This window comes from Denticeps clupeoides, chromosome 13 (assembly GCF_900700375.1).
Source record: "Denticeps clupeoides chromosome 13, fDenClu1.1, whole genome shotgun sequence".
In the NCBI taxonomy this organism is placed as follows: domain Eukaryota; kingdom Metazoa; phylum Chordata; class Actinopteri; order Clupeiformes; family Denticipitidae; genus Denticeps; species Denticeps clupeoides.
Window position 1 is genome coordinate 4,426,102 of NC_041719.1, and position 25,754 is coordinate 4,451,855.

Sequence of the window (25,754 nt, forward strand, 5' to 3'; positions counted from 1 at the left end):
CCCCTCCGTATTATAATATTGACACACTGAATAATTCAGCGCCGCTCAATATGGCTCCGATATCCCTAAACAAGACGAAACGAGATGGAGAGAAGAGAACACAGCAGCTCAACTCAAGAACCATTGACCATTAATTCAACAAATTCCCGGGGGGGCTATACTGAGGTCAATAAATCAGGTTAAAAGTGGGAATATTGCTGAGCTGAAAGAAATCAGGACCGCGCCCAAACGGCGCTCAGCGAACGTCTCTGAGACATTTTGGACGCGGTGAGCCGAAGATTGAGGCTTTTATTCTAATGAGCCTGTCTCCACAGAGCTAATTAAGACAGAGTTGTAATTAATGGTGGTCTGGAGCCGCGAGAAAGCTTCTGGCAGATGGACCTCCAGCTCGTGTGACGTGGAAAGTGATGCATCAAACCGTATTGGATGTGACTTCGACGCGGCCACGGCGGTGCGTCAACAACGCGGAAGTCGTGAGGGACGGTTTGCGGCGGGAGGCCGCGGCTCGCCAGTCTTCGCCATGACTGATGGCCGGATTCAGAGTCGGGGCGCTGAAGTTGGTTAGGAGGAGGGGGGGTTTATTCTACCTGTGGCGGTGTTCGGGGGCCCGGGGACCCACCTGTGCGCGTGGTGCAGGCCGTGAGTCACGGTAATTGACAGTAATGAACTGCATTATGGAGGGACTCGGCAGCCTCGGATCGCGTGGGAGGATGAGAGAGAAGGGCCGCGAGGGGCGGGCTGGGATGGCGGAACAGAGAGACGGGGAACAAGAAAAAAACCAAAAAAAAACCCCACAAAAGGCATGACGGTTGATTGAGGGTGGAGAAAGGGAGTCATAACGGGATGATGACGGGCAGGAAGAGGATCCTGGAGAGAGGTGCGGGGAGCAGACGAAAGGCGGCCTGGCTCATCGCACCCCGGCCCCGGGCGCCGGCTCTCAGCATCGCTTTACATTTTAATCCGCGCCTCGCTCTGCCTCCACCTGCAGCCGGCGGCTAAATGGATGAGCTGCCCTTTTCGAGGCGAGAGGCCTCCTCGCAAAGTTCTGAATATAAATGACGACCCCGGCGACGCTGGAATTCGCCGGGCGAGCTGCACAGGGCGAAATGGAAACGACCGGCACTTAACCTGAAGTCCCCTGAAAGGACGTGCGTGCGGGGAGGTGGAGAGGAGGTGTGGCCAAAAATAGACAATGCAACAGATATGGTGGTTAACAGAACATGATGAGAAATAGCATCTAATGGTATACTTATTACTCATAACAGGAGTATTTATTTTATATTACGGGGATGGTAATGGGGATGTAGATCATGTAGTCTTTTAGTTTATACAATTTATACAATCAGTGGATTTAAGGTTGTTGAAGTCAACTATGAAAACAAATTTAAAAAATTTTTTTTACTCCGGATCCATGTGTCCGGTCTGCAGATTTTTGGCCTCAGTGTTGCCTGATCGAAAATGTATGCGCCTGTGGTTGGTTGTATTTAATTAACCCTATTGTGTCTGATGTATGTAGTCCGGTATGATGTGCCTTTGTTGTGTATTAAATCCCCTTGTCTATGCCACGTTGTGCAAATTTGTCCAGTTTCCTGTTTCCCGTTTGTGCCATGCCGATCGCCTTTGTCCCTTAACATGTACTTAAAAAATAAATAAATAAATAAATAAATAAATATATGTGTGTGTGTGTGTGTGTGTGTGTGTGTGTGTGTGTGTGTGTGTGTGTGTGTATATATATATATATATATATATATATATATATATAATTATTATTATTATTATTTTTTTTTTAGCCTGTCTTTATCAGTGGTGCTGACGGAGTCCATTTCAGTACAAGGGTGGTGAGGCTGACACCTCCAGCTGGGCTGCCGCAGCATCGCAAACATAAAACACCTCGCTGCCCGAGAGTGAAACCAGCGTGTGTGATATAACAATCCATGTTATTGTGCGTGCACGCACACACGCACACTCTGTCTCCACCAGTCTCTCCCTCATCCGTTCCAACTTCTCACATTTTCTTCATCGTCTTGCCTTCCAGCACCGTTTCTGTGCATGCTATGAGAAAATAGTTTATAAAAATCCAGAGGAAAATCCAAGCTTTAGAGGCAAAACTCTTGAGATTTCATCTGATGGCAGCCTGCCATCTGCATCTGAAAGAATGCAGCTAATTTTATAAACATTTATAAACAAGGACCACCAACAAGCTTACAATTATACATGAACTATGAATTTACAGAAGCAAGTCACTGCTTACTAGTTATCTTGGAGAGATAGAGCTAGACAGATACATTTGCACTCTGCATGGTGTCTGCATTGACGTAATGAGTGTGTATTTTAAACAATAGAACAAACCATAACCTTCACTTCTTGACTGTAGAACAGCTTGTGACAAAGGACCAGAGGACCAGAGCCAATATTTGGACATTTGGCCAAGTTCCCTTGCTTCATATAATTATATGAAGTTATTTATTTTAAACTTGTAAAAGCACTTACGTGTGAAATTCTGCCATTTATGAATGAATACTGTTACTTCATGTGGTGGGACTCACATGAAAAAGATCTTTTCAGGCCTCCCTGATTTCCCATGGTCCAGCAGAGCAGGAGATCACACCGGGTGATTAAATATTGATTCATTCTGACTGTCCATTCTCATGTACTTAAAAAAGCACAGAGTTTTTATCTAATCTCAGAGGTCCAGCTCCGCGGGGCAGAAGTAGACGGATCCAATGGAAATCAATCTCCGGCAGTCATCGTGGGGAGAAAACTGCCACCTGCTTGACGTCCGAGGCGACGGGCCTGATATCGCCGAGACGCACTCAAACTCCTCACAGATTTACATTTACATTTACAGCATTTGGCAGACGCCCTTATCCAGAGCGACTTACAACGTGCTTAAGTTACCATCGATGAAGAGATCAATTCCGGTTCACTAGGACCCCAACTATGAATACATCTATTTTATTCACTCTGTTGTAGATTCTGTACACAAAATTACAATTAATCTAAATATTCTTTAAAGAGGAAGGTCTTGAGCTGCCGTTTGAAGGTGCTCAGTGACTGAGCTGTTCTGACCTCGAGGGGAAGTTCATTCCACCACCGAGGGGCCAAGACGGAGAAGAGTCTAGATGAGTCTAGATCTACCTGCATTGCACATTAATTCAATTAAACAGCAACAATACACGCAATTAAGCTCCGTGCAGTAAAAGTCAGGTGAACATAACTCACCGGCTAAATGGAATCAGGTTAATCAGTGTAATTATTAAATAGAGGGAGAGAGGGACAAAAGATTTTGGACGGCTTAACTGCAAAGGCTTTTTTATGAAAGGTCTTAGTTTTTATCAAAATCTCAGTTTTTGGTCACAATAGATAGGCTTTGCAAAAAGAAAAAAAAAAGATCTAGAAATGAAATGTGTTCCTGTCATTATACTTAACTGAAGGAACGAGTTGTCTTCTATATCCAGCAGGTCAAAAAACATGTATTCATAGCATTAATTGGACAGAGACACTTGAACTGGTTCGTTCGAGAGGAAAAATAACGCACCATAAGGAGATTCACAGCCACTCCAGTCACATGATCATAACACCGCCTGAGCGCTTCAGTGTTCACTATACTGATCAGAAGGCTTACATAAAAAAAAAAAAAAAAAAAAAGCGGTGGCCTAGCGGGTTAAGGAAGCGGCCCCGTAATCAGAAGGTTGCCGGTTCAAATCCAGATCTGCCAAGGTACCACTGAGCAAAAGCACCGTCCCCACACACTGCTCCCCGGCCGCCTGTCACGGCTGCCCACTGCTCAGGGAGGCTGATGGGTAAATGCACAGAACACATTCCATTGTGTCACTGTGTGCTGTGCTGTGCATCACAATGACAATCCCTTCACTTCTCTAAATGAAAGCGCAGATAATTTGCATGTTGGTGATGGAAGTGAGCGTGGTCACGTTTGTCTCGTCCCCTGACATTCCCTGTGCCCTGTGGGGCACCAGGTGTGTAGAGAACGGTGTGTGATGTACCAACAAGAGGGGGTTTAAACCATCTCGAATGAGGAAGTAAGGTGTGTGAGAGCCTACAGAATAAAAGGGCTCATTTTCTGGGTGGTTAGAACACGGCAAATGCTGCTGAACCTTCTGTGGCTCCATAATGTGGTCACTACTGCACAATCTAGGCTCTAGTTGTCCCGGTGAATTTGTCTGTCATTCAGTAATATCCTACATTCACCTGTGGCTGAATTTTGATGTTTCCCCATTACTTGGTGTGGAAGAAACCGCATGCTGAACGCCTGCCACTTCAGCATGATCCTATCAGCCATTTATTTCATCTGTAGGATTTAAGCCCAGGGAGGAGACGCTACCACCGGGGATAAACCCCCCCCACCCGACAGTGCAACGTGGCGGCGGCCGGTCTCAGCTGGCCGCATGGACCGGGGTGGATCCTGTCGCTGACGCAAACGGGAGGCTGCAAAAGGTCACATGCAGCGCGGGGAACGCGTGCAGGCTGTGGAGGACTGGAGAGTCGAAGCGGGGCGGGGCTCTGTACACGCTGGCAGACCGCTCACGACTGCGGCATCATCCCGTCATCAATAATGAAGCCGTCCCCAGCCCTCGCGCAACATTCGCAGCTGAGGGTCGGCGTTCGAAGTCGCCCCTCGCTCGCTCTTCCAGGTGCTGGTAAAAAAAAGAAGGGGGGCCCTTTGAAAGTCCTTATAAATAAAATTGCAACAAAACGACACAAACGAGGTGCGACTCACGGTGAAGCAACAACAGCAGGTGGCATCGGCAGAGCTGTCAGGCTCCACTCTGAACAGGTGGGTCTGGGAGAAACAGTCATACACACACACACACACACACACACACACACACACTTCCCTCCCTGCTGTGAAGCCCCACTTATCGTCAAAAAACCCCGGAGTCGGAACAGTAACGTGTCTGCAGAAATAACGCTCAACGAGACAACCGACGGCAAGGAATTATATAAGTGTGTAATAAATTTGGAGCCCTGCACCGGGAGTAAGGGTTGTCATGGAGATACCTGAAGCTCCGCCAGGCCCCCGGAGCTCGGGCGCCGCAAATGAACAACTACTCCCGCACGCAACTACAAACGGCGAAATGTGAACTCCGGTAATTAGACAAGATTCCCGGTCATCCCACTACCGATTTCCCTGAACCCGCGTAGAAGAGCGAACAATATTAGCATGTAGCAGTGTAGTAAGGTGAATGCTTTAACGTAATTCATGTTATTCTGTTCCGTTATTTTTTCAGAATGATCCTTAAAAAAAAAAAAAAAGACATGAAGGCAAAAACACACAAATTATTGATGGAAAAATATATCAGGCCAAGGAGGTTAAAGTGGAAAAACACACCACAGGCTGATTCAACTTTGCTGTAATGTTCTTAAAACAAGTCAAAATGAGCCTCAGTAGCGTGTTCAATGCCTGGCCATGCTCCTGATGAGGTAGCAGATGATCTGTGGGATCTCCTCCCAGACTTGGACTAAAGCCTTTGCAAACTCCTGGACAGCCTGTGGTCCGACGTTGGTGGACGGAGCGAGACATGATGTCCCAGATGTGCTCAATTGGATTCAGGTCTGGGGAATGGGCGAGCCAGTCCATAGCATCAATGCCTTCATCTTGCAGGAAATGCTGACACTCCGGCCACATGAGATCTAGAATTTTCTTGCATTAGGAGGAAACCAGGGCCAAACGCACCTGGTAACGCCCCCCATGCTCTGGACAGACACAGCTAACCTTCTTGCCACAGCTTGCGCTGATGTGTCATCCTGTATGAGCTGCACTACCTGAGCCACTTGTGTGGTTTGCAGAATCCATCTCATGCTACTACTAGCCTGAGAGCCACGCCTTTATTGGGGACGGCTTGCTAATTGCCTAAAATGTCCACCTGTTATCTATTCTATTTGCACAACAGCATGTGAAATTGATTGTCAATCGGTGTTGTGTCCTAAGTGGGCAGTTTGATTTCACAGTGTGATTGACTTGCAGTTACATTGCGTTGTTTAAGTGTTCCTGCTATTTATTGAGCAGTGTATGTATTTTCATTCAATAAATGAAAGAGGTATCAGCTTATACGGCACTGCATCTTAGGCACCAATACAAACCACTGAAAAAACACTCTTTATCTAAGTTGCAAGCAATTTTGCTAATGTAAGAATAAAAACCCTGTCAAACCTTTATCAAATATTGATATTCCCAAACCATTTTCCTTTTGTTCACTAAACAATGACATTCCATGCATAGAGGAAAGGACAGCAATACAATATTGTTCTCCATCGGTAGACTTTAAGACTGCATTCGTTTACAGAGTTGGGAGAGACCAACACCCAGTTCTTCTAGCACATCTCAAATGAACAAAAAATGAACATTTAATTAGTTTTCACTACAGCCTAAAACTTTTGCAAAATACAGTGTATGGAAAGAAGACTTTAAATTCACACTGTACATATCAGTTAAAGGCATAAAGCTAATTAAATGCTCTGACTCAGTGCAGGGAATCGAGGCCTAATTGACAGATAGGTGAATCAACATTGCTCTCAATCAGGGTCAGGCTCCCATGTCACGACATGGATCTCATTGGCACAGGTCCTGCAGCAACTATTAAACCATTCATTATGAAAATAAGGGGAGGAAAATGGCCAAAAAAATCTTAATATCATTTCCATAAAATTGCTGACTTCAACACATATTAGCTTGGTGCATTTTTTTTTTACTTTAACACCTTATCACTAGTCAGCTAAACAGAAGAAATAGAAAGGCATTAAATACAGCATGGCCTGGTTACTGGCACATGGGGATGCGTGATGCGTGATGCACGATGCTTCCATTTCATAGACAAACCCACGCAGCACTTGATTTAGTTGGAAAACGTGTAATGCAGAGAACGCTCCATGCTGTGCAGCATCCTAGAACGTTTTTTTTTTTTTTTTGCCTGCCTGCGAAATAAAATCCAGTTAATATGAAGAAATCAGTTCCATCACCTGCAAACTCTTCAGCTGCAAAGTGTTTGCAGCCTCATTCACAGGCAATTTTTGGATTGAGGCTCGTTGTACAATGCGCCTAAAGCACAGGGCCGCTGTGCAATCAGGAGTGAGTCACGTCTCTATTTATTCAGTCATTAATGCCTAATTAGTCCTCGCCGTTGCAGGTGCTCGAGACCAAAATCTGGAAAGTTCGGCCTCAGCGCTATTCAAATGCTAAAGGGAGACAAAACTCTGGACTCTGGACGAACACCGATTGGACAGCAGGCACTCTGGCTGGACCACTTCCTTCCAGATCCTTTATCTGTTTCTTCGTTCCACAGAGGCATAACAAAATCCTGAAGTCGTGGGACGTGGATTTGTGGACAAAGAGAGGGTGGAGACACACTACCTAAACTCACCAATGAGAGACGTGGCAAGGAATGTCTTATGGAGGAAGTAAGGGGTGTTCCTTGAGCGCTATGAAATAGCCCTTCACACTTTCAGAATTAGAATAAAATCCGCCAGATTCATGTCCCGATTCACATTTAAAATGAAGTGAATGCAGGTTCTATAAAGAATTCATTTTTGCTGTATGTTTTTCCACTCTTCAACGGATTATTCATCCAAATGTAATATTCAAAGGAATTTGAGTATCTACAAAGCATTACAGCACATCACCATCAGATTTTAGGTTTTCACATGGTCCTTATGGCATTAACCTGATCATGTCCACCTGAACGTATCGAAGGACTAGGTGATGTTGTGATACATGGTAAAGCTATTTGTCAATCATTTGCACCTCATCAAATTCAAATTTTATTTGTCACATACACGGTATGATATGCAGTGAAATGCTTGTGAAATGCTGGCCCTTATTTGCCCAAACTATGCATATTTTTTGCATTTTTTTTCACTTAGGCTTGCTAATGTATACAAATAATATTTAATGCATTAAATAAGTTAACACAGTTAAAGCAGCTGCTTTTTGTTTACTGTGGGCCCACATGTGTCATTTTGCACTAGGTAATTTGCACTTGCAAGGGACATTTGCATAAATTGCATAAATGGATTTGATTGGTTGGCACTTCCTCCATGCCTGAAAAGTTTACTATTTTTAATTATTCTGCCACAGGCAACGTACCCACAATTCAGTTTGGCGGTACATTACGTTACCTCTTTCACAGTCAATGGGATTCCTCTCCACTGACAAAGTCAAAGTGAACTTTATTGTTATCTCACGATATACAAGTACACACAGACACAAAATTGCAAAGCTTCTGGGAGTCACAGTGTGCAAACAATGTACTGCAATTTAATAAAGCACAACACAAAGGACATTGTGCAAAGACCAATAATTCTCTGATGGTCAAGACAAAACAAAAGTGGTGAATATGTGAAGAAAACCTAGTATTTTATGTACATGCGCAAGGAAAAATTAGTGACAAAGTAGTAAAGTAATTATTTGATGATAAACCAGCGCTTTGCGTCTGAATGGGGAGTCGTGTCCGAATACAACTGAACTACGAGTTTAGTGACAGCAGGGGAAACAAAAAAAAAAAAAACATTAACAAGACTTGAGACACGGTCTAAAACGCAGCAGCACTCGGGAAGCTGCGGCTTATCACGCTGCACCACAGACGCGCCAAAAAGGAATCAAGCAAATTGCCGTGATGTGGGCGATTCCTGCTGCATTTACCTGGCCAAGTAAACCTGTTTCAGGTCCCATTTTATTCTGGTCACCCTGCACATACAGACGCGAATACACGTGATATAAAAAAACGTTCTGGTGAAAGACATTCACTTCCCTTTTCATTGGGCTGTTAACCTGTTCAGAGGATTTCAAGTCGTATTCTCGTATCCAGGGTTTGTCCAGACACCAGGCTGTCTCTGTTGACGTGTGACCGACGGACACCACTTGACATGAGCCAGCAGGGAGAGTTTAAATTCAGCAGAAACACAGTTACTACCGCAACAAAATTATATTTATGACTTCTTTCCCCGATTCATTTCATGAAACTTGTGTTTTCTTCCAAGTGACCACGACAATGTGAAAGCAGTGCAATGTTGTCAACATTAGATCAAACTCTCCAACATCAGTTAATGTGATTGGAGACATTTGATTGGCTACCTTTTGAAAGAAAACACATTTGTGCACTGAGCACATTGAGTTTCAAAAATCAACAATAATAAATGTAGAGGTATTCATATATATATATACGGTGGTTTGTAAACGCAGGTTTATCGGTTATATAAATATATAATTTACTGCACTGACATTTGTGCATTATGTAACTTTTTTTGGAGTCGAGAAATGCATTCATGAATGGTGTTACATTTATTTGTAAGTCATAAGTTATATTTGTTAATCTTGTTACATTTGATGCTGAATCAAAATTAATTAATGCAATTAATTAGTTAAGATCCAAGATAACAAAAATGTGCTTGTCCAATTTTCTAATAAATGACCCTAGCTCCGCAGCAGCCATCTAGATGCAAGAAATTTATTTCTGATAGCAACCCTTAAGTTGTTAAATTTTCACGCCCAACCAGGGCATCAAAGAGCCCAAAGATCACTCATCCCTACTCCTCTTTAATTACCAGACAGCCACTGCTATAGTAATAAGTAATCCTGATGGATCCACAGTTCTCATGTATGCGTTTGCTCACAGCGATTATTCTCTTTGCTTCTGTATCTGAAAATGAACCTAACGGGCAACTCTGAAATACAACCAGCGTAGCAGGAGTTTACAGAAAACCCGGACAACTTCGACATTTTGACGTTCTACAGCATGCGGAACATTGTAAATATTTCATTGTTGCTCTTCGTTACCACAGGCACACAATTCCAAATCCTCATCCTCTTGGTTTCGGCTAATTTCCATATTCAAATGGAAAAAGCAAGTTAGTACAGAAAAGCGTTCCTTTAGATTCTATAATTGAAGCGTGCAACAAACTGAGCTAAATATCTTCGACATACACTTCCACCTCCAACTCGTGGCCCACGCTCTGGATCCCGCAGAAATGGCTTAATGATTTGCGAGTGGGCTACAGAATCAGTTGCCAGCTGACCTTGGCCAAAACCCACAGCTTATTAGCACAGGAACCGGCAAAGAGTCTGTTTTGCATAAACTTTCTTCTCAGTTTTAAATGAGTTCTGGAACAATGAGGGACAGAGAAAATAGTATGGAAACAGCTCTGGTATCTAATGAACCAAAGTTCTCCCAGGCGCCACCAACGCTGTGTGCTCAGCCGGCAGGCAGTTCCGGTTCTAGCTGGGACCCAGAGAGGGTTGTTGTCCAGCTCGTCTACTGGCTAATGGGCCGACGTCAGAGACAGGGGATGGCAGAACAGTGTGTACTTTTTGACAGTAGGCGGGGAGGGCATGAACCACAGGATGTCCGGCCATGACCAGGAATCAGGCCACCGCAGGTGATGAGCTAAGCTGTGTACTTCCACGTACGTGGCCCTCACATTTCACATTTCCTGTATTTTTATATTTTTTCTAATACAAACAATATGGCAAAATTGTGACAAATTTTAAATACTCAGGTATCCAGTGCGTCAAAGGGGCAGTGGGTGGCCTAGTGGTTAAGGAAGTGGCCCCGTAATCAGAAGGTTGCAGGTTCGAATCGCGACCCGTCAAGGTGCCACTGAGGTGCCACTGAATAAAGCACCGTCCCCACACACTGCTCCCCAGACGCCTCGCATGGCTGCCCACTGCTCACTCAGGGTGATGGGTTAAATGCAGAGGACAAATTTCACTGTGTGCACCGTGTGCTGTGCTGCTGTGTATCACATGTGACAATCACTTCACTTTTTTAAAAAAGTTAAACCTATCGTGTAAGAAACTGTGTTTTTATAGCACGAACATTAAGGTCAGATAGCAGCAATGTTAAAATAATTGTTTGGCGTGGGCTATGGGCTAAGAACACGGCTCTACATTTTTCTGCATCCAAATTACACTAATTACATAATTTCCTATTGCAGGGGTCTGGTGTGTTGGGGATGCATCATTCATCAAAAAAGTTCTGAGACCTGAGGATCCTGGTGGGAAAATTGTGTCTTCGTGAAGCCAGCAATTCTAAAGGGTATGAAAGGCTTTTTTCTTCTTCGAGTCGTGACGACTGATTTTCCCCGAGCATCTCGTGCCTGAGCTCGCCCACCCCCCCACCCAACGCCTTCACCCCATTGGCAGCTTCCTCCTCAAGTGTTTCTTATAGCACCTCGTTTCTCGCCACTTCTCATTCCTCGCACTCCTCCTCATTCCTCTGCCTCCCCGTCATGGATTCAGACACAGCCAGCGCGCACGAGTCGGATCGGGAGGGTTTGAAGGCGGACCTCCCACGCTACTGATATTTGTTGTGTCACTTCACTTTCCGCCCGGCTGCGCGGCTGCGGTGGAGGCAGGAGGTTCACGTGTCCTTCACCCCCCCCCCCTCTTCCCCTCTCTGAATCTGTAAAAGTTGGATGGAAGCTATAAACGCATGCAAATCTGCCACTTTCGGATTCAGCGCTAACGAAGGTGCGGGTGAATGAGAATGTGTTAATTAAGGTGTCCTAAACAGAAGGCAAAAATAAATATGCCCGCTGATAATGAAACAGCACTTATCAATTCAAATTTATGAAGAGGCACTGGGTGCACAGGAGAAAGAGAAGAAAGGGAATAAGAATCTGCCACAGGGCAGGGCAGGCTGGGTGAGTCAGTGCTTCCGAGCGCTGATGTCACCGCTGCTCATTAACAAGTGACCTTTAACCTCCATTTGGGCTCCGATGCCTGGCAAACGCCGCGGCACACTTTCCAGCTCTGCAGTGGTCCGCCGTTGAGGGCTGGGGACGCGTTTATTCTCCCTGGACATCAGAATACTGCGTGAACTTGCGCGTCACGGGTCCAAATCTACGTCTGTCGCTCTTGGTGCATGTCCATGGTGGGAAATCTGTCTGCCTTATTTGAGGCTTCGTCCATCTCAGAGGGCACAAAAGCCACCAAACACAAGCTGCAAAACAGTCCTACATGCCAAAAACGCCAGAGTGGCAATGCTAATGCATAAAAAAAAAAACCCAGAGTGGCTCCATTTTCCAAAGACAACAATATAAGACAAAGACACTAACAATAAATTCACTGATAATCTGCATGTTGGTGTAAGTAGTGGGTGTGGTCCCGGGATGTCAACAGAAAAGGTTCTGTTTTTATGATGTCCACTGACACACCCTGACTTCAAGGGCTATCAGGAGTGTGGAGAATGGTGGGAAACGGAGGGCACGGCACGTACTAGCAGAGGAGCTGAGAGGCGAAAGTTGCACAGAAGCACAGTCGAGCAACTCACAACATTTAGCTGCAGCCAAACTATAGTTGTCTATCGAACACGCTTCTAATAATAATAAATAATAAAGTGAAGTGATTGTCACATGTGATACACAGCAGCACAGCACACGGTGCACACAGTGAAATTTGTCCTCTGCATTTAACCCATCACCCTGAGTGAGCAGTGGGCAGCCATGACAGGCGCCCGGGGAGCAGTGTGTGGGGACGGTGCTTTGCTCAGTGGCACCTCAGTGGTAACTTGGCGGATCGGGATTCGAACCGGCAACCTTCTGATTACGGGGCCGCTTCCTTAACCGCTAGGCCACCACTGCCCATACCATTACGATGCTAAGCGAAACGGTGGCCCAAAGGTGTGAATCGTAGGACCATAGTGAGAGCTGTCAATCATGCCTACGGTCTCCTCCTTTCTTTCAACTTTGTTCATCGAAACATCGTTGAAGTTCATCTTCTGGGTGTCAGAAATACTTACACACCAAAAGGAAGGGCTGCCCTCCAAGTTACGAGTATTCAGCCTTTTCTTGTTAATCTTAGAGATAAGATAAGTTGATCCTTTCTTAGTCCCACAAGTGGGAAATCTACATTGTCACGGCAGAAAGTGGACAGTACAAGATAAGAGCAGCGAAAATCAATAGCATAAAAACTTTGCCGACTGTATAATATAAAAAGTTCACTACGCAAATAAATAATCTCGGAATAACTGTGGATGAGGGTATTAACAAATATACGTATATATACAGTGCATCCAGAAAGCTTTCACAGTGCAAGCATGAAATGAAAGGAATTGTACGTAGACCTCCAAGACAGGATTGTCTCGGGGCACAAATTTGTGGAAGGTTAAAGAAGAATTTCTGCTGCCTTTAAAGGTCCCAATGAGCACAGTGTGCTCATGAGCACTAAGGCCCTCCATCATTCACAAGTGGAAGAAGTTCAAAACCACCAAGACTCTTTCCTAGAGCTGGCCGGCCACCTAAACTGAGCGATCAAGGGAGAAGGGCCTTAGTCAGGGATGTGACCAAGAACCCGATGGTCACACCCTCTGAGCTCCAGAGGTCCTCTGCGGACAGAGGAGAACCTTCTAGAAGGACAACCATCTCTGCACCAATCCACCAACCAGGTCTGGTAGAGTGGCCAGACGGAAGCCACCTGAAGGACCATGAGAAACTAAACTCTTTGGTCTGATGAGACTAAGATTGAACTCTTTGGTGGTGACGCCAGGTATCACATTTGGAGGAAACCAGGCACCACTCCCGCCACCAGGCCAGAATTATCCATAGAGTGAAGCATGGTGGTGACAGCATCATGCTGTGGGGATGTTTTTCAGCAGCAGGAACTGGGAGACTAGTCAGGATAAAAAGAAAGATGACTCCAGCGATGAACAGAGACATCCTGGGTGAAAACATGGTCCAGAGCGCTCTTGACTCAGTCTGGGGCGACAGTTCATCTTTCAGCAGGACAACGACCCTAAGCACACAGGTATGAAAGAAGTGGCTTCAGGAAACTTGAAACCAAATGCACATCTCTGGAGAGATCTGAAAGAGGAATGGGCCAAACTGGCCAAGGATAGGTGTGCCAAGCTTGTGGCATCATATTCATATTCAAGACTTTAGGCTGTAAATCCTGCCAAAGGTGCACAAAGTATTGAGCAAAGGCTGAAAATACTTATGTGCTTTTAATAAAGTTTCCAAAAGTCCATAGTTTCACAATGCAACTATGGGATGTTTTATGTAGAATTCTGAGGACACTTTTTAAACACATTTTGGAATAAGGCTGTAACATTACAGAATGTGGAAAAAGTGATGCGCTGTATATACAAATATGAAAACATGACCCACAGCACATGAAAATAAAAAATCTATCTGTTCATTTCAGTTAATCCAGAAGACATAAAAGGGAATATTAGTGAACAAGTCCCATGTGCTCTGTCCACTATAGGGCTTGGACCAACAGCAACAAACCTTCCTTCTGCTTCTTATGTCCTGTCCCTGGGTTCAAATCTGTAATTTGGCAAAGTGACAAATCCTGCAGATTGGTTCGCAGCCTCATCTGAATGCGGCAGTCTCATGCTGTCCCCCGTATGGCTTCAGGTGACGAAGAAGCCAAAAGGTTACCAAACGATCCAAAAATAGGTTTAAAGACAACGACTGAGGCTGAGAAGATGCTGTTAACGTTAAAACCCACTGTGGTAACTCAGATACCACCGAGTGTGTTTGTGCTGCAAGACTCCAGGGTACTAAAATGGGAATAAAACGGGCATTCGAAAGGTCAAAAGTCGACGGGGTGACAGTTTTAAATAAAAAGACACACGTTTCGTTCCAGCATGGTAAACCGCTACTGCTAATGCTAGCCTGGATCCCGGCTGAGCGACACCTCGGCTCCACCCGGCCTCCACCCAGAACATGCTGGTGAGTGGCCGAGTCTCTACCATCTGGACCGAGCCGCTGTCCGATGCCAATGACGTCGGCGGGTGAATTGGCGCGCGGGCGCGGGGAGGACGCTCGTACTCACTGCAAAGAGCGATGATGTGGCTGCTGTCTTCGTGCACAAACTTTTTTGTCACCGCCTCCTCCATAATCTGCTTCACCTAAAAACAAAAAAAACAAGAACAATAAAATAAAGCAAACGTAACACACAGAGCGACAGAGCACAGGCCAAATGTGAAGTGATTGTCATTGCGATACACCGCAGCGCGGCACACGGTGACACAACGAAAGGTGTCCTCTGCATTTAACCCACTGCCCTTGGTGAGCAGTGGGGAGCAGTGTGTGGGGACGGCGCTTTGCCCAGTGGCACCTTGGCGGGCTGGGAATCGAACCGGCAACCTTCTGATTTCGGTCCCCTTGATTGGCCGTCCCCTCTCCTGTCCCCTCGGTATAATTGGGACACTGAGGTGTCTTAATTGCGGCGCTGCCATGACTAAAGCTCTGCGTGCGGCTCCGATGCGCGGCGTCACGGCGGCCGCCCTTTTTTTCACGCCACAAATACGGCAGAAAATTCACATTTTTATTTACTACGTGCGGGTCAAAAGGCACTCGGGCGCGGATTCCGGATTTCTCTCTAGAATTGTCCTCGCATAATTTTGCCAGTTCTGAAGTGAAAGTGAAAAGTGAAAGTGAAGCGATTGTCATTGCGATACCCGGCAGCACAGCACACGGTGCACACAGTGAAATGTGTCCTCTGCATTTAACCCGTCGCCCTGAGTGCGCAGTGGGCAGCCATGACAGGGGAGCAGTGTGTGGGGACGGCGCTTCGCTCAGTGGCACCTCGGCGGATCGGGATTCGAACCGGCAACCTTCTGATTACGGGGCCGCTCCCTTAACCGCTAAGGTGAACAAGGCCTCCCCACTCGCAGGGCTTTTGTAACTAGACTGTACTGATATTCCCATGTGCCCGTACGGAGCAGGGAATCCGGCATTTTAAGGGAACAAAAAAAAAAACAAAACAATAACTGATAATAACTGCGCTTGGCAGTCTATAAAATACGACTCCCCGTCTCCACACGCACGCAGGGAAGCCTGCGGTGGGAGGCAGCCGAGTGCGATGGCGTTAAATCCGACCGCAGGAACAATGACGGTAATGAAGTCATTACTCGTGGCTTATTAGAGCCGGGAGATAAGGGGCTATCGTGGGCCTGACAGGATATCGCGGCGGCCCGGACGTCACGACAGCGCGCCGGCCAGGGCGGCCCTCTCACCGTACAATACTCCTGGCGGGCGTCCCCTGACTGCCTGGACGTCACACATTGTCACCCGAATGGGTTCGAGGTGCTGAAGATGCCCAGAATGGCAGAATATATTTGGAACTCAGGGGGCCGGAGCCCTTCCCCCCCCCATCAGTCGGACCAAAGGACAGGGCTTGCCGGCAGCAGCAGTATTAATCGGCAGTTGATGCAATTTGACTTCTTAGGAAGCTGCTGATGCTTTCAGTTGCCAGGCAACGGCAAGGTGGCCGGCCGCAGCTTAAAGGGACAGTCGTCTATAAACAAAGCAGGCTGACCATTTTTACATTCTTTACATTTACGGCATTTACCAGACGCCCTTATCCAGAGCGACTTACAATCAGTAGTTACAGGGACAGTCCCCCCCCCTGGAGACACTCAGGGTTAAGTGTCTTGCTTAAGGGACACAATGGTAGTAAGCGGGGTTCGAACCCGGGTCTTCTGGTTCACAGGCGAGTGTGTTGCCCGCTAGGCCACTACCTCCCCACCGGGGATGAATCTTTTTATTCCCGTTCATGCAACATCACGGCTCCATTACGCGCTCCAGAAAGTTCCACGGGCAGGAGACAGTTCACTTCACTCGTCCGCGGCTATGGACGTGGCCGGTATTTACTTTTTACGACGGCTCGTTTATTAATCCGGATCAGCGCGACATGAACGAATTACGAATGTATTCACGCCGCTTGACGCCGATTGACGGAAAACGTGGTTTTCCTGGTTCCTAGAGCTCCACAGGTAGGGCCCACGAGTCGCGATGTGATGCCGGGAGATAAGTGATGCGGGCGTCACTGTAACGTTATAACGCGACCGTTACACCGAAACAAGACCCACCCACCTCCCGCTTCACGTTCCACAGCAGTTTCTCCTTATGGTCGTCGTCCGCGGGCGAGGCCATGGCTCCGCCGTGCCTGTCCGTCCGTCCGTCGGTCGGTCAGCGTCCGGAACGGCCGCCGGGGACTCGGGGCCCCTCCTCGCCCCGGTCAGAACGCAGCGCCGCTGGGAGGCTGAGCTGCTGCCGCCGCCGCCGCTGCCGCTGCGGAGGGCCGCGGCTCCATCTTCAGGCTCCCTCTCGGCGTGACGCCAGCGACGCGGGCCCCGCCCCTGCCCGCGCGCCGGATCAATGGGGCAGATCGGCGCACCGGCGTCTGACAGGCGTTTATTTTTAGCGCGCCTCCCGGGGTTGCCAGGTCCGCGGGACCGAGTTTCTCAGCCCGCACGTGTCGCGCTCGTTTATCCATCGGTCCTCTTGTCAAAAAAACAGACCTGGTTTACAGAAACACGCACGACAGTAAACATTTAAGTCGCGACGGAGCGCCGCTGTTCGGGATCGCGCCCCATTTTAAGAGTCGTTTTTATTTTATTTTGCCAAACGCTTCTAATCGATCCAATTCAATTACCCTTAAAATTCATGCCTTAACTGAGCAAAAGATAAATCTGCCTGCCACTACAGTAATGAACCAAATAAAAAAATTAAAAAAAAGTTAATTAAGGTTGCCAGATGTCGACAAACCTTCACATCGTGACCAACAACGCAGATGCCCCCAAAAAGCTTTTTGACAATTTTTACATTTTAAACAGACTCAAAAGCTTGAGGCACAATAAAGTTACAGGTTTTTGCAACCCAGGTGATTACAATTTGCTTTTTGTCAAGCCTGCATGACTACTGGGTACATCACAATTACAATGGGCGTCTTCTTAAAATCATGCATAACCTAATGTATGCATTTCGGTGATAAAAATGTGAAATTCCAAAACTGGATATAATGTAAGCATTTATTCTTTCATTTTTTTATTGATCTCCAACACATTCAGAAAAACATCTTTACAAAAATAAATGGAAAAAAAATTCTAATATATTTTCATTTAGCAAGAAACAAGCTAACATTGTGGAATTTAAAACAATCTCTGAAAACAAAAATCAGTTAATATAACAGACCCACCAATCACAACCTGTTTACCACAGTTTACTTCCCAATAAAATCCTGTAAAAAATACAATGCTCATAAAGTACGCAGCATATACGCATCATGTAAAACGATCAACAAAATGTTTAGCAAACAGTGGTGTGAGGAATGCAACATATCAAAAGTGCTTAGTTCATTCTATTGGTAGTGTACTCAAGATTGCATAGTAGCCCAGAAGAAAAGACTTGATTCTGTAGTAGAAACCGCATGAATGATATTTTGATAATACAAAATCCGCTGCATTGATTTGGAAACCCCCAAAGTACTTCTTTTTTTTTTTAATCCAGTATACTGACCCAGTGCAGGTAAAACCCCCGCTGGGATTAATTCACAGTCATTTCAGTACTTGGGGGGTGTTGGGGGCACAGTAGCGTTCAATGGTTGGCGCAACATGGTAAATGGCACAGATGCGAGAGGTTCGTTTAAAACATAAAAACTAATAATAGTGAAAGACGTGTGCCGTCAGTGACCCAGTGGCCGGTCGTCGTAGGTGCTGTATCTCTTGATGTGGATGCGGCGTACGCGCTCCCTCATCTCCACTCCCTCGTCCTCCTCGCTGTGCGTGCAGCAGTGGGCGCGGCGACGCGTGGCCTCCAGCAGGGAGGTGTCTGGGACTGGGTGGGTCTCGTACAGCAGCGCATTCAGAGTCTCTTCATAGATGCGGGCGTCAGGAAACTCAACCTACGCAGGAGGTGGCGGTTAGGTTTCTTGACGTAATCAACTGTATTAATGGCACGTGCAATTACGCTGCCACCTCTTACCTTAGTGTGCTTCTTCTCAGTGGCATAGACGATGGAGGTGCAGCAGACCTCTGCCAGCTTGCGTCCCTGTCCGTAGAAAGACCAGCAACAAATCTCGTCTCCAATCACATCTTTAATGAAGAGCACACGGCCACTGTAGCTCAAGGAGAGCTTCTCGAACAACTCGATGTTCTTCAGCAAGTTGTCATCAGAGGTGCTTTTATATATATTTAAAAAAAAAAAAAAAAAAAAAAAAAAAAGCATCAGATGGCAGAGCAGATACAAATGATGCATGTGTGTCCATCCTTTGTCCATATTCACCTGGTGTAGGAGTATTTGTTGTTGCTTCGATTGTACAATAATTTCACCACAGGCTGTCCGGAAGAAAGAAGACTGTTGCAGTCACTCGAACAAAATGAATAAAAGTACAGCACAAGTCAGCTTAATCGAGTGTCTCACCTTGGCACAGGCTTGTATTAGTCTTTCCTCCTCCTTGTGAGAGGTGATGATAGGAATAACACAGGCAGCCTTTTCTTTATTGTCCTGTCAGTCAGACCACAAAAGCAATTTCCTGAATGTCTAAAGCTTCTGCATTGTTCATTAGAACGATCAGTAAAACAACGAACAAAAAAAATATATATAATGTTATTTATAACATAGAGGTTTGACGTCCAACCCCAATAACTTGAGGGGCTGTGCTGGCCGAGGATTTGACAAGAAAGGGATCACAGACACCTGCAGAGCTCCCTGGCAGATGTCCACCAAGCCCCGGATGAGGTAGTACTTGGCCTCGGCCATAAGCTCTCTGATGCCCTGTCCACTCTTGGGCAAGGTGACGCTGCTGTCCCTAAGATAGCTGAGGATGGCACCAAAATGTTTCCCACACCTGTCAATCAGGATCCAGCCTAAAAGAAGAAAGGCACTAGTAGAAATAGCTCTATATCATTTCTGAGTTTGTAAAGCAATGTTGTATGCAAATTTACATTTTTTACATTTATGGCATTTATCAGATGCTCTTATCCAGAGTGACTTACAATCAGTAGTTACAGGGACAGTCCCCCCCTGGAGCAACTTAGGCTTAAGTGTCTTGCTCAGGGACACGATGGTAGGAAGTGGGATTTGAACCTGTGACTCCGTAGTTCATAGGCAAGTGTGTTACCCACTAGGCTACTACTATCCCATAAAAATCGGACAAATCTATTTATTTTACGGGCTACGTGAACAGAAATAAAATAAAACTACGCATTCTCCTTACTCTCTCCCACCACCAACTAAATTGTGTTAATTTCTCTATTTCTGTTGTAATATTGTCTTCAGAAAATTCAATGTGATCATAACATTTCTTATTTTATAACCAATTCCAAAATTAATTATGGTCTTGCTCTTCTTCTAGTAGCCATGACACAAGAACTTGTAATGTCTCAGTGAAGAGTAACTTTTATTCGCAGCATTCAGATTGGAAAGTGCAAGGATGCCCCCCTGTGTTTAGAACCGACACTGAAAAATTCTCCAAACTGAACTCATTGCGCTAGTAGGCCGGTTTAAAATCAACCAAGTCATTTCAGTTCGGTCTAGAAAATGACTAACATTTAAACCCCTTTGTGCACCTAAACAGAAGCCATGTATACAAAAAAAAACACAAGTGTATATCACAAAGCACAAACGGCAAACTTTATAGAACTATTAGAAGAAAGTGATACACAGCAGCACAGCACACGGTGCACACAGTAAAATTTGTCCTCTGCATTTAACGCATCACCCTGAGTGAGCAGTGGGCAGCCATGACAGGAGACCGGGGAGCAGTGTGTGGGGACGGTGCTTTGCTCAGTGGCACCTCAGTGGCACCTTGGCGGATCGGGATTCGAACCGGCAACCTTCTGATTACGGGGCCGCTTCCTTCACCGCTAGGCCACCACTGCCCCGAAATTATTATCATAATTTGATAACATTATTCCGACCTAAGCTGCGTTTCAACACGTGCTCCTGCTGACGTCATAAAACATCCAATTCGCACCCAAACTTGTGCGTCAAACTGAGTGACAGCTGTCTCAGCCAATTCTACACATGCTAAGGTTCAAAATGACATATGGCCCCGTGACCCATGTGATTGACACCTCGCTCCTCCAATCCTGCGCTTGAGACGGTTCACCAAAACTCGGCAACACCACGCATTTTTGCGCGTCTTTATGGGAATAAATGAAAAGCTGAAATCTATAGATTTTTGGGCCCAAATGTTGTCCTTCACCATGTGCACAACGAACTGTTAGATGGTGAACATAAAATGAAGATAATCGCATTTAAATAGAAGTAGTTTAAAAAAAATGGTGGCCAAGTGCACAAAGGGGTCAACAGACGTGCCGCACTTTTGCGAACGTGTGCGTGTTCTCTCACCTTCCTTATCGGTGAACACCTCCACCTTCCCACTGAACATGGTCTTCAGCAAGGAGTCCTGCTGCGTGAGCACCTGGAGGGTTGAATAGAAGAGCGTGCCGCCGACGTTCAGCCGGACGTACTTGCTGCCGCGGCCGACGTGGCCGCGGTAGGCGCACGCCTTGGTTTTCGGACACGCCGCGGAAGACGCGGGCACAACGGGACCAGTCTGCATGTGCAGGGGGTGCACACAGCTCTCCCCTGACATGTCCTTCTGTAGGTAGATGACCACCCTGCAGACGATGGGCCTGATGTCACCCGCCGTGATGCCTGCTACTGCAAATGCTCAGCTCATAACTGTGGACACAAATGGACAGTTTTGAGGAGTTCGAGATGAATACATCGAGAGACCACCTACTCATGCAGTAGACAGACATGATGCAACGAACTACTGACCCCAGGAACGACGTCACGTTGTTAACACATATACAAAGCAAACATTCTGATCTTAAGGAGCTATATAGGTACATGAGGATTCATATTAACACCAAAATGCTTACGGTTTATATGATCAATTTAGCCAAACAATTGAGATGTGCTATCTCTGTCGTCTGTGTACGAAATTACCAGCGTTGCAATATTTCGCTAATACTGTAAACTCGCTTTCCTTGGCTTTTCGACTGATAAGCCAGTCGAGATATCAAGGCAGATTGATCAGTGGTGGAATGGGACACACAAAAGTTGGCTACGTGCAGAACTCAGAAGAGAGTTAGCTTAAATACAAATTACGTTAGCCAGCTAAGTAAGCAAACAGCACGCTTGTCTGATCCGCGTGTCGGCTCAGACAAGCACTTTCCAGGCACGACTGTTTACTTACATTCGACACGATGTGCTTAGATACCCCGACGGATGGGCCGAAACCCGCTCTGACAGATAAATCGCTAATACATGTAAGCAAGCTAACAGGCTTAAACGTGAGGAATGTTAACTTTTGTAGTCTGTCGTGACGCATTAAAGTACTACATTTCCCATCAGGCATGTCGTGAGACATACCAAGTCACTTGTAAAACACGTGTAAAACACTTAGTATTATTTACACATTATATTTGTATTATTTATTTGTGGTTTTAGTTTAAAAGAAAAATCAATTATTTAAAATTGTATGTAAAATTAAGACGAGCTATTAAATTATTTCAACACGTTTTCCATTCGGTGTGATCCAACGGCCCACACCATACAAAAAAAGAGGGGGTAATCCATCAACAAGTGAATCATCTCAGATTACAACTTTCATTACCAATTATTGAAACATAAAATTCTGGTGATTTCCACTAATATGCAGTCTATGTGTGTGAGACCCTAATTGTATCTAACGAGGGGGAAATTTGTCGCTCGGCAGGACCCCTACTCCACCCCTATGTTAATTTTAATGGTTTACACGGTCGCCCTAGCAGCGCCAGCTGTTGGAACGGAGCGGGGGTGGCGTCTAGTTGACTCGGTTCCAGGGTGCCACATATTCAAAAGTCGAATTTAACAGGTAAAAGGTGGGTTGCGAGGGTAAAAAGACCTTGTTTGTTTTAGCCGAACGAGGCAGTTGCTGTTTAGTGTGCGTAACGCAAAGTGTTGATGTGTTATAAGCCTAACAGTTTGCTAGCTAGCCACTGTATGCATTTTCACACGATAAACAAGCTAGGCGGCTAACTGCAATAATCAATATTACGTGTTTTTTTTTATTACTAGCACATTACTAGTATTTATTAAGCATCATTGCCGATTAAAGTGTTATAATGATATACATTAACCATGATACGAGCAGGACAGCCCACGGTTTACTCTAGCTAGCTGCTTAACGTTACCCCAACGTGAAGAATGATCTTTTTGCTATTGTTGTCGGATGGAAAGAAGGCCTTTCGGCCATGGCTAAAGATCCGCTGGCCGAAGCCGGGTTACATTTCGACGAGTTAAATAAATTGCGAGTGCTGGAACCCGAGGTGGGCCAGAAGACGGCCGAGCTGAAGGATGAATGCAAGGAGTTTGTCGACAGTAAGTGTGCATAACCGTAACGCATTTGCAAGTCATTTGCTCATGTCTACTGAATATTTCTGAATATTTCATATCAATATTTCAGAAATCGGGCAGTTCCAGAAAATAGTGGGTGGCCTCATAGAGCTGGTTGATGAATTGGCCAAAGAGGCCGAAACTGAGAAAATGATGGTACGGTCCATATTCCCATTATTTCATTTATGTCCCATACAATATGTTTCCATTACTGTTCATGTTTGTGCTTCTTAGACCTTTCTTTCTTTTAGCACATTTGCAATTTCCTTTTATAGGCTATTGGAGCAAGAAACCTGTTGAAATCAGTGGCAAAGCAAAGGGAAGCCCAGCAGCAGCAACTGCAAGCTCTGATTGTTGAGAAGAAAATGCAACTTGAGCGGTAAAGCAGTGATGTTGTGCATCCATTATTAACTCATTATTAAAATATTTCACATGATCAACTTGTTCTTGTTCATCCGTGACAGGTACCGGATCGAGTACGAAGCACTTTCCAAAGTCGAAGCTGAACAAAATGAATTCATTGACCAGTTTATTCTGCAGAAATGATGAGGGAAAAAATCGCCGCGGCTGGTACTTGATGCATTATAAAATGGCATAACATATGGTGCAGGACATTCCACTTGAAAAAAGCTGGGCCGTGCTATGTGTTCATTTCATTCAGGACCTGTCAAATTACAGAATAACAGTTTTGTCAAATGATTCTTGACCTGAACTTCTGAATCCCTGATCATTCGGACCATTAAGACATTACCACTTGATGAAATTGAAATATTTATATAGCAAGATATTTATACTATTTATACCAAACAGTTCATCTGTATAGTGTGTTATTTATACCATAACACATTACAATATTTGCATGTACCTGTAATTAATTTAGGCTTTGACACACACACACACACACACCTCATGGTACCACACCAAAATATTTTCTCAGGAGTGATGTTCTAATTTCAGGATGTCGTACAACCAAACAGTGCATTTTCAATCACAAATGCATTTTCATTATTTCATACTGTAAATACTCTAATAAACTGGTCATGTGACATACACTTGAATAAAATTTATATTTTTTGAAACCATGTTATTATTCTTCATTAACACGTTGTAATATATGCTAATTTATTGCTACAATAAATGCACAATTTTAATATTTAGACATGTTCTTCCCTGCATGTTGTTTACTTTACTTTATTGTAAGTCACTTTTATCCAAAGCGACTTACAGGAGGAAGACACCAGCAATTCATGTTGTTAATGAATGATGGATAATATTAGTGTTTTTTTTTTTTAAGTTTATTTTTCTTATCTTAAAAAAAAAATGAACACATTTTAATACATATTCTCTCTGTGTCCTGCGGCTACTTGATTTTCTTCGCCTTCGGGGCGTCTTTCCCCCCCTGCGAGCCAGGGTTGTATGTTGAGCTGCACAGCATGGTGAACAGCAACATGACTGGCACTACGAGGTACGGGGCGTAGATCGAGACGAGGGCCAAACGCTCGGATGGTGTCTGAGGCCCAGGGTGGGGCTTCTCCGGAAACCGGTGCGAGAGGATGTGAGCCAGAATGGGGATTAAGGTCGTAGCTACGTGGGCAGAGTAGATAATTGCAGGAGTCCGGATCCAACGGCAGCCACCTATTAAACAGAAACAATTGGTCACGTGAAGCCCAAAGGACGTAAATCCAGCTAAACAATACAGTAAATTTTTTAAAAAAAGTTATTAAATGGTTTGAAGATGACGATGCCAATCACAGCGCATCACTCGTTGCAGTTGCGCAGTAACCACCACTAGAGGTCAGTCTTGCGCGGCAAATCACAGACCACCAGGCGCTCGGTCAAAGGTCACCCAGCGGCACCGACCTTTCCAAAACGCGTACGCAGCCACCGGGAAAAATGGCATTTGCAGGAGCGCCTCGCAGAACACGAAGGACTTGAACCAGACAGGCGGGTCCAGCATCATCGGGTCGCGGTATTCGGCCGCGTACCAGCGCAGCAGGTCTCTCAGCTGCAGGGTACAAGCGTCGCAAACGTCGGCAACGAAAGCACGAAGAAAAGCCTGAAGAGCCTCAAACGAGCCGGGTCCAGCTCAGCTTACCGCCTGTGGGTACACATGCTCCGGTAGCAGGGCTTGCAAGTCGATCAGTGCGGTGATGGGGACGTGGGTGGCGAAATAAACGAAAAATATCAGCTCTAAAACACGGACGGACATTTTGAGCCGGACCGCCGCACGTCGTTGGAATTGACAGTTGGGTGAAAACGTGAACCTGGACTTCCTGCTCGGGGAGTGCGTGATGCCACGAGGAGCCCGATTCTCTGAATTCATTGGCTGATTGCCTCGCTTGATGGGGCGGGGGCGGGTCCGAGAGAATTTCATTGGCTCCTTGCTCGCGAACGCCTAAAATGGGAGGGGACTGTTCTTTAGGCCAAACGTTTGGACCCACCTTCTCTTCTCTGTTTTCTTTATTTTCATGACCATTTACCTTGGTAGATTCTCACTGAAGGCATCAAAACTATGAATGAACACGTGTGGAGTTATGTACTTAACAAAAAGTGGAGACCTGGCCTCCACAGTCACCGGACCTGAACCCAAACGAGATGGTTTTGGGGTGAGCTGGACCGCAGAG

General features: G+C 45.6%; 4 protein-coding genes across 8 annotated transcripts in view; 1 reads left to right on the top strand and 3 right to left on the bottom strand.

Moving 5' to 3' along the window:
• The window catches only part of sgsm2 (small G protein signaling modulator 2), a 38,277-nt gene extending 21,075 nt beyond the window's left edge, over window positions 1-17,202 (bottom strand). Inside the window, exons 1-2 of one of the 2 annotated variants that reach the window (XM_029001507.1) lie at window positions 16,834-17,202; window positions 14,789-14,864 (exon numbers count right to left, since the gene is read on the bottom strand). In XM_029001507.1, the coding sequence (XP_028857340.1) occupies window positions 14,789-14,864; window positions 16,834-16,893 (136 nt within the window). In that variant the 5' untranslated portion in view covers window positions 16,894-17,202. The remainder of the gene's footprint in view (window positions 1-14,788; window positions 14,865-16,833) is intronic. The other variant, XM_029001508.1, reaches the window with a different exon arrangement.
• Window positions 17,203-17,946: 744 nt separating this feature from the next.
• tnfaip1 (tumor necrosis factor, alpha-induced protein 1 (endothelial)) lies at window positions 17,947-22,103 on the bottom strand. The gene is made up of 7 exons (XM_029001510.1): window positions 21,950-22,103; window positions 21,094-21,429; window positions 19,438-19,607; window positions 19,162-19,245; window positions 19,024-19,076; window positions 18,724-18,919; window positions 17,947-18,643 (listed from the first exon to the last, which is right to left on the bottom strand). The coding sequence occupies exons 2-7, from the start codon at window positions 21,338-21,340 to the stop codon at window positions 18,425-18,427; spliced, it is 969 nt and encodes a 322-aa protein (XP_028857343.1). The 5' UTR covers window positions 21,341-21,429; window positions 21,950-22,103; the 3' UTR covers window positions 17,947-18,424.
• A 396-nt stretch (window positions 22,104-22,499) lies between these two features.
• On the top strand, window positions 22,500-24,209 carry ift20 (intraflagellar transport 20 homolog (Chlamydomonas)). Of its 4 annotated transcripts, none has more exons than XM_029001513.1 (5): window positions 22,500-22,609; window positions 22,975-23,115; window positions 23,201-23,286; window positions 23,406-23,509; window positions 23,595-24,209. In XM_029001513.1, the coding sequence occupies exons 2-5, from the start codon at window positions 22,989-22,991 to the stop codon at window positions 23,674-23,676; spliced, it is 399 nt and encodes a 132-aa protein (XP_028857346.1). In that variant the 5' UTR covers window positions 22,500-22,609; window positions 22,975-22,988; the 3' UTR covers window positions 23,677-24,209. The 4 variants fall into 4 exon arrangements, with proteins under 4 accessions (XP_028857346.1, XP_028857347.1, XP_028857348.1 ...); XM_029001514.1 differs by having other exon boundaries at window positions 22,501-22,616; XM_029001515.1 differs by having other exon boundaries at window positions 22,518-22,616; window positions 22,978-23,115.
• tmem97 (transmembrane protein 97) lies at window positions 23,702-25,418 on the bottom strand. The gene is made up of 3 exons (XM_029001511.1): window positions 25,226-25,418; window positions 24,991-25,135; window positions 23,702-24,765 (listed from the first exon to the last, which is right to left on the bottom strand). Exons 1-3 carry the CDS (start codon window positions 25,337-25,339, stop codon window positions 24,491-24,493), a joined length of 534 nt encoding a protein of 177 aa, XP_028857344.1. The 5' UTR covers window positions 25,340-25,418; the 3' UTR covers window positions 23,702-24,490.
• Between the last annotated feature and the right edge of the window lie 336 nt (window positions 25,419-25,754).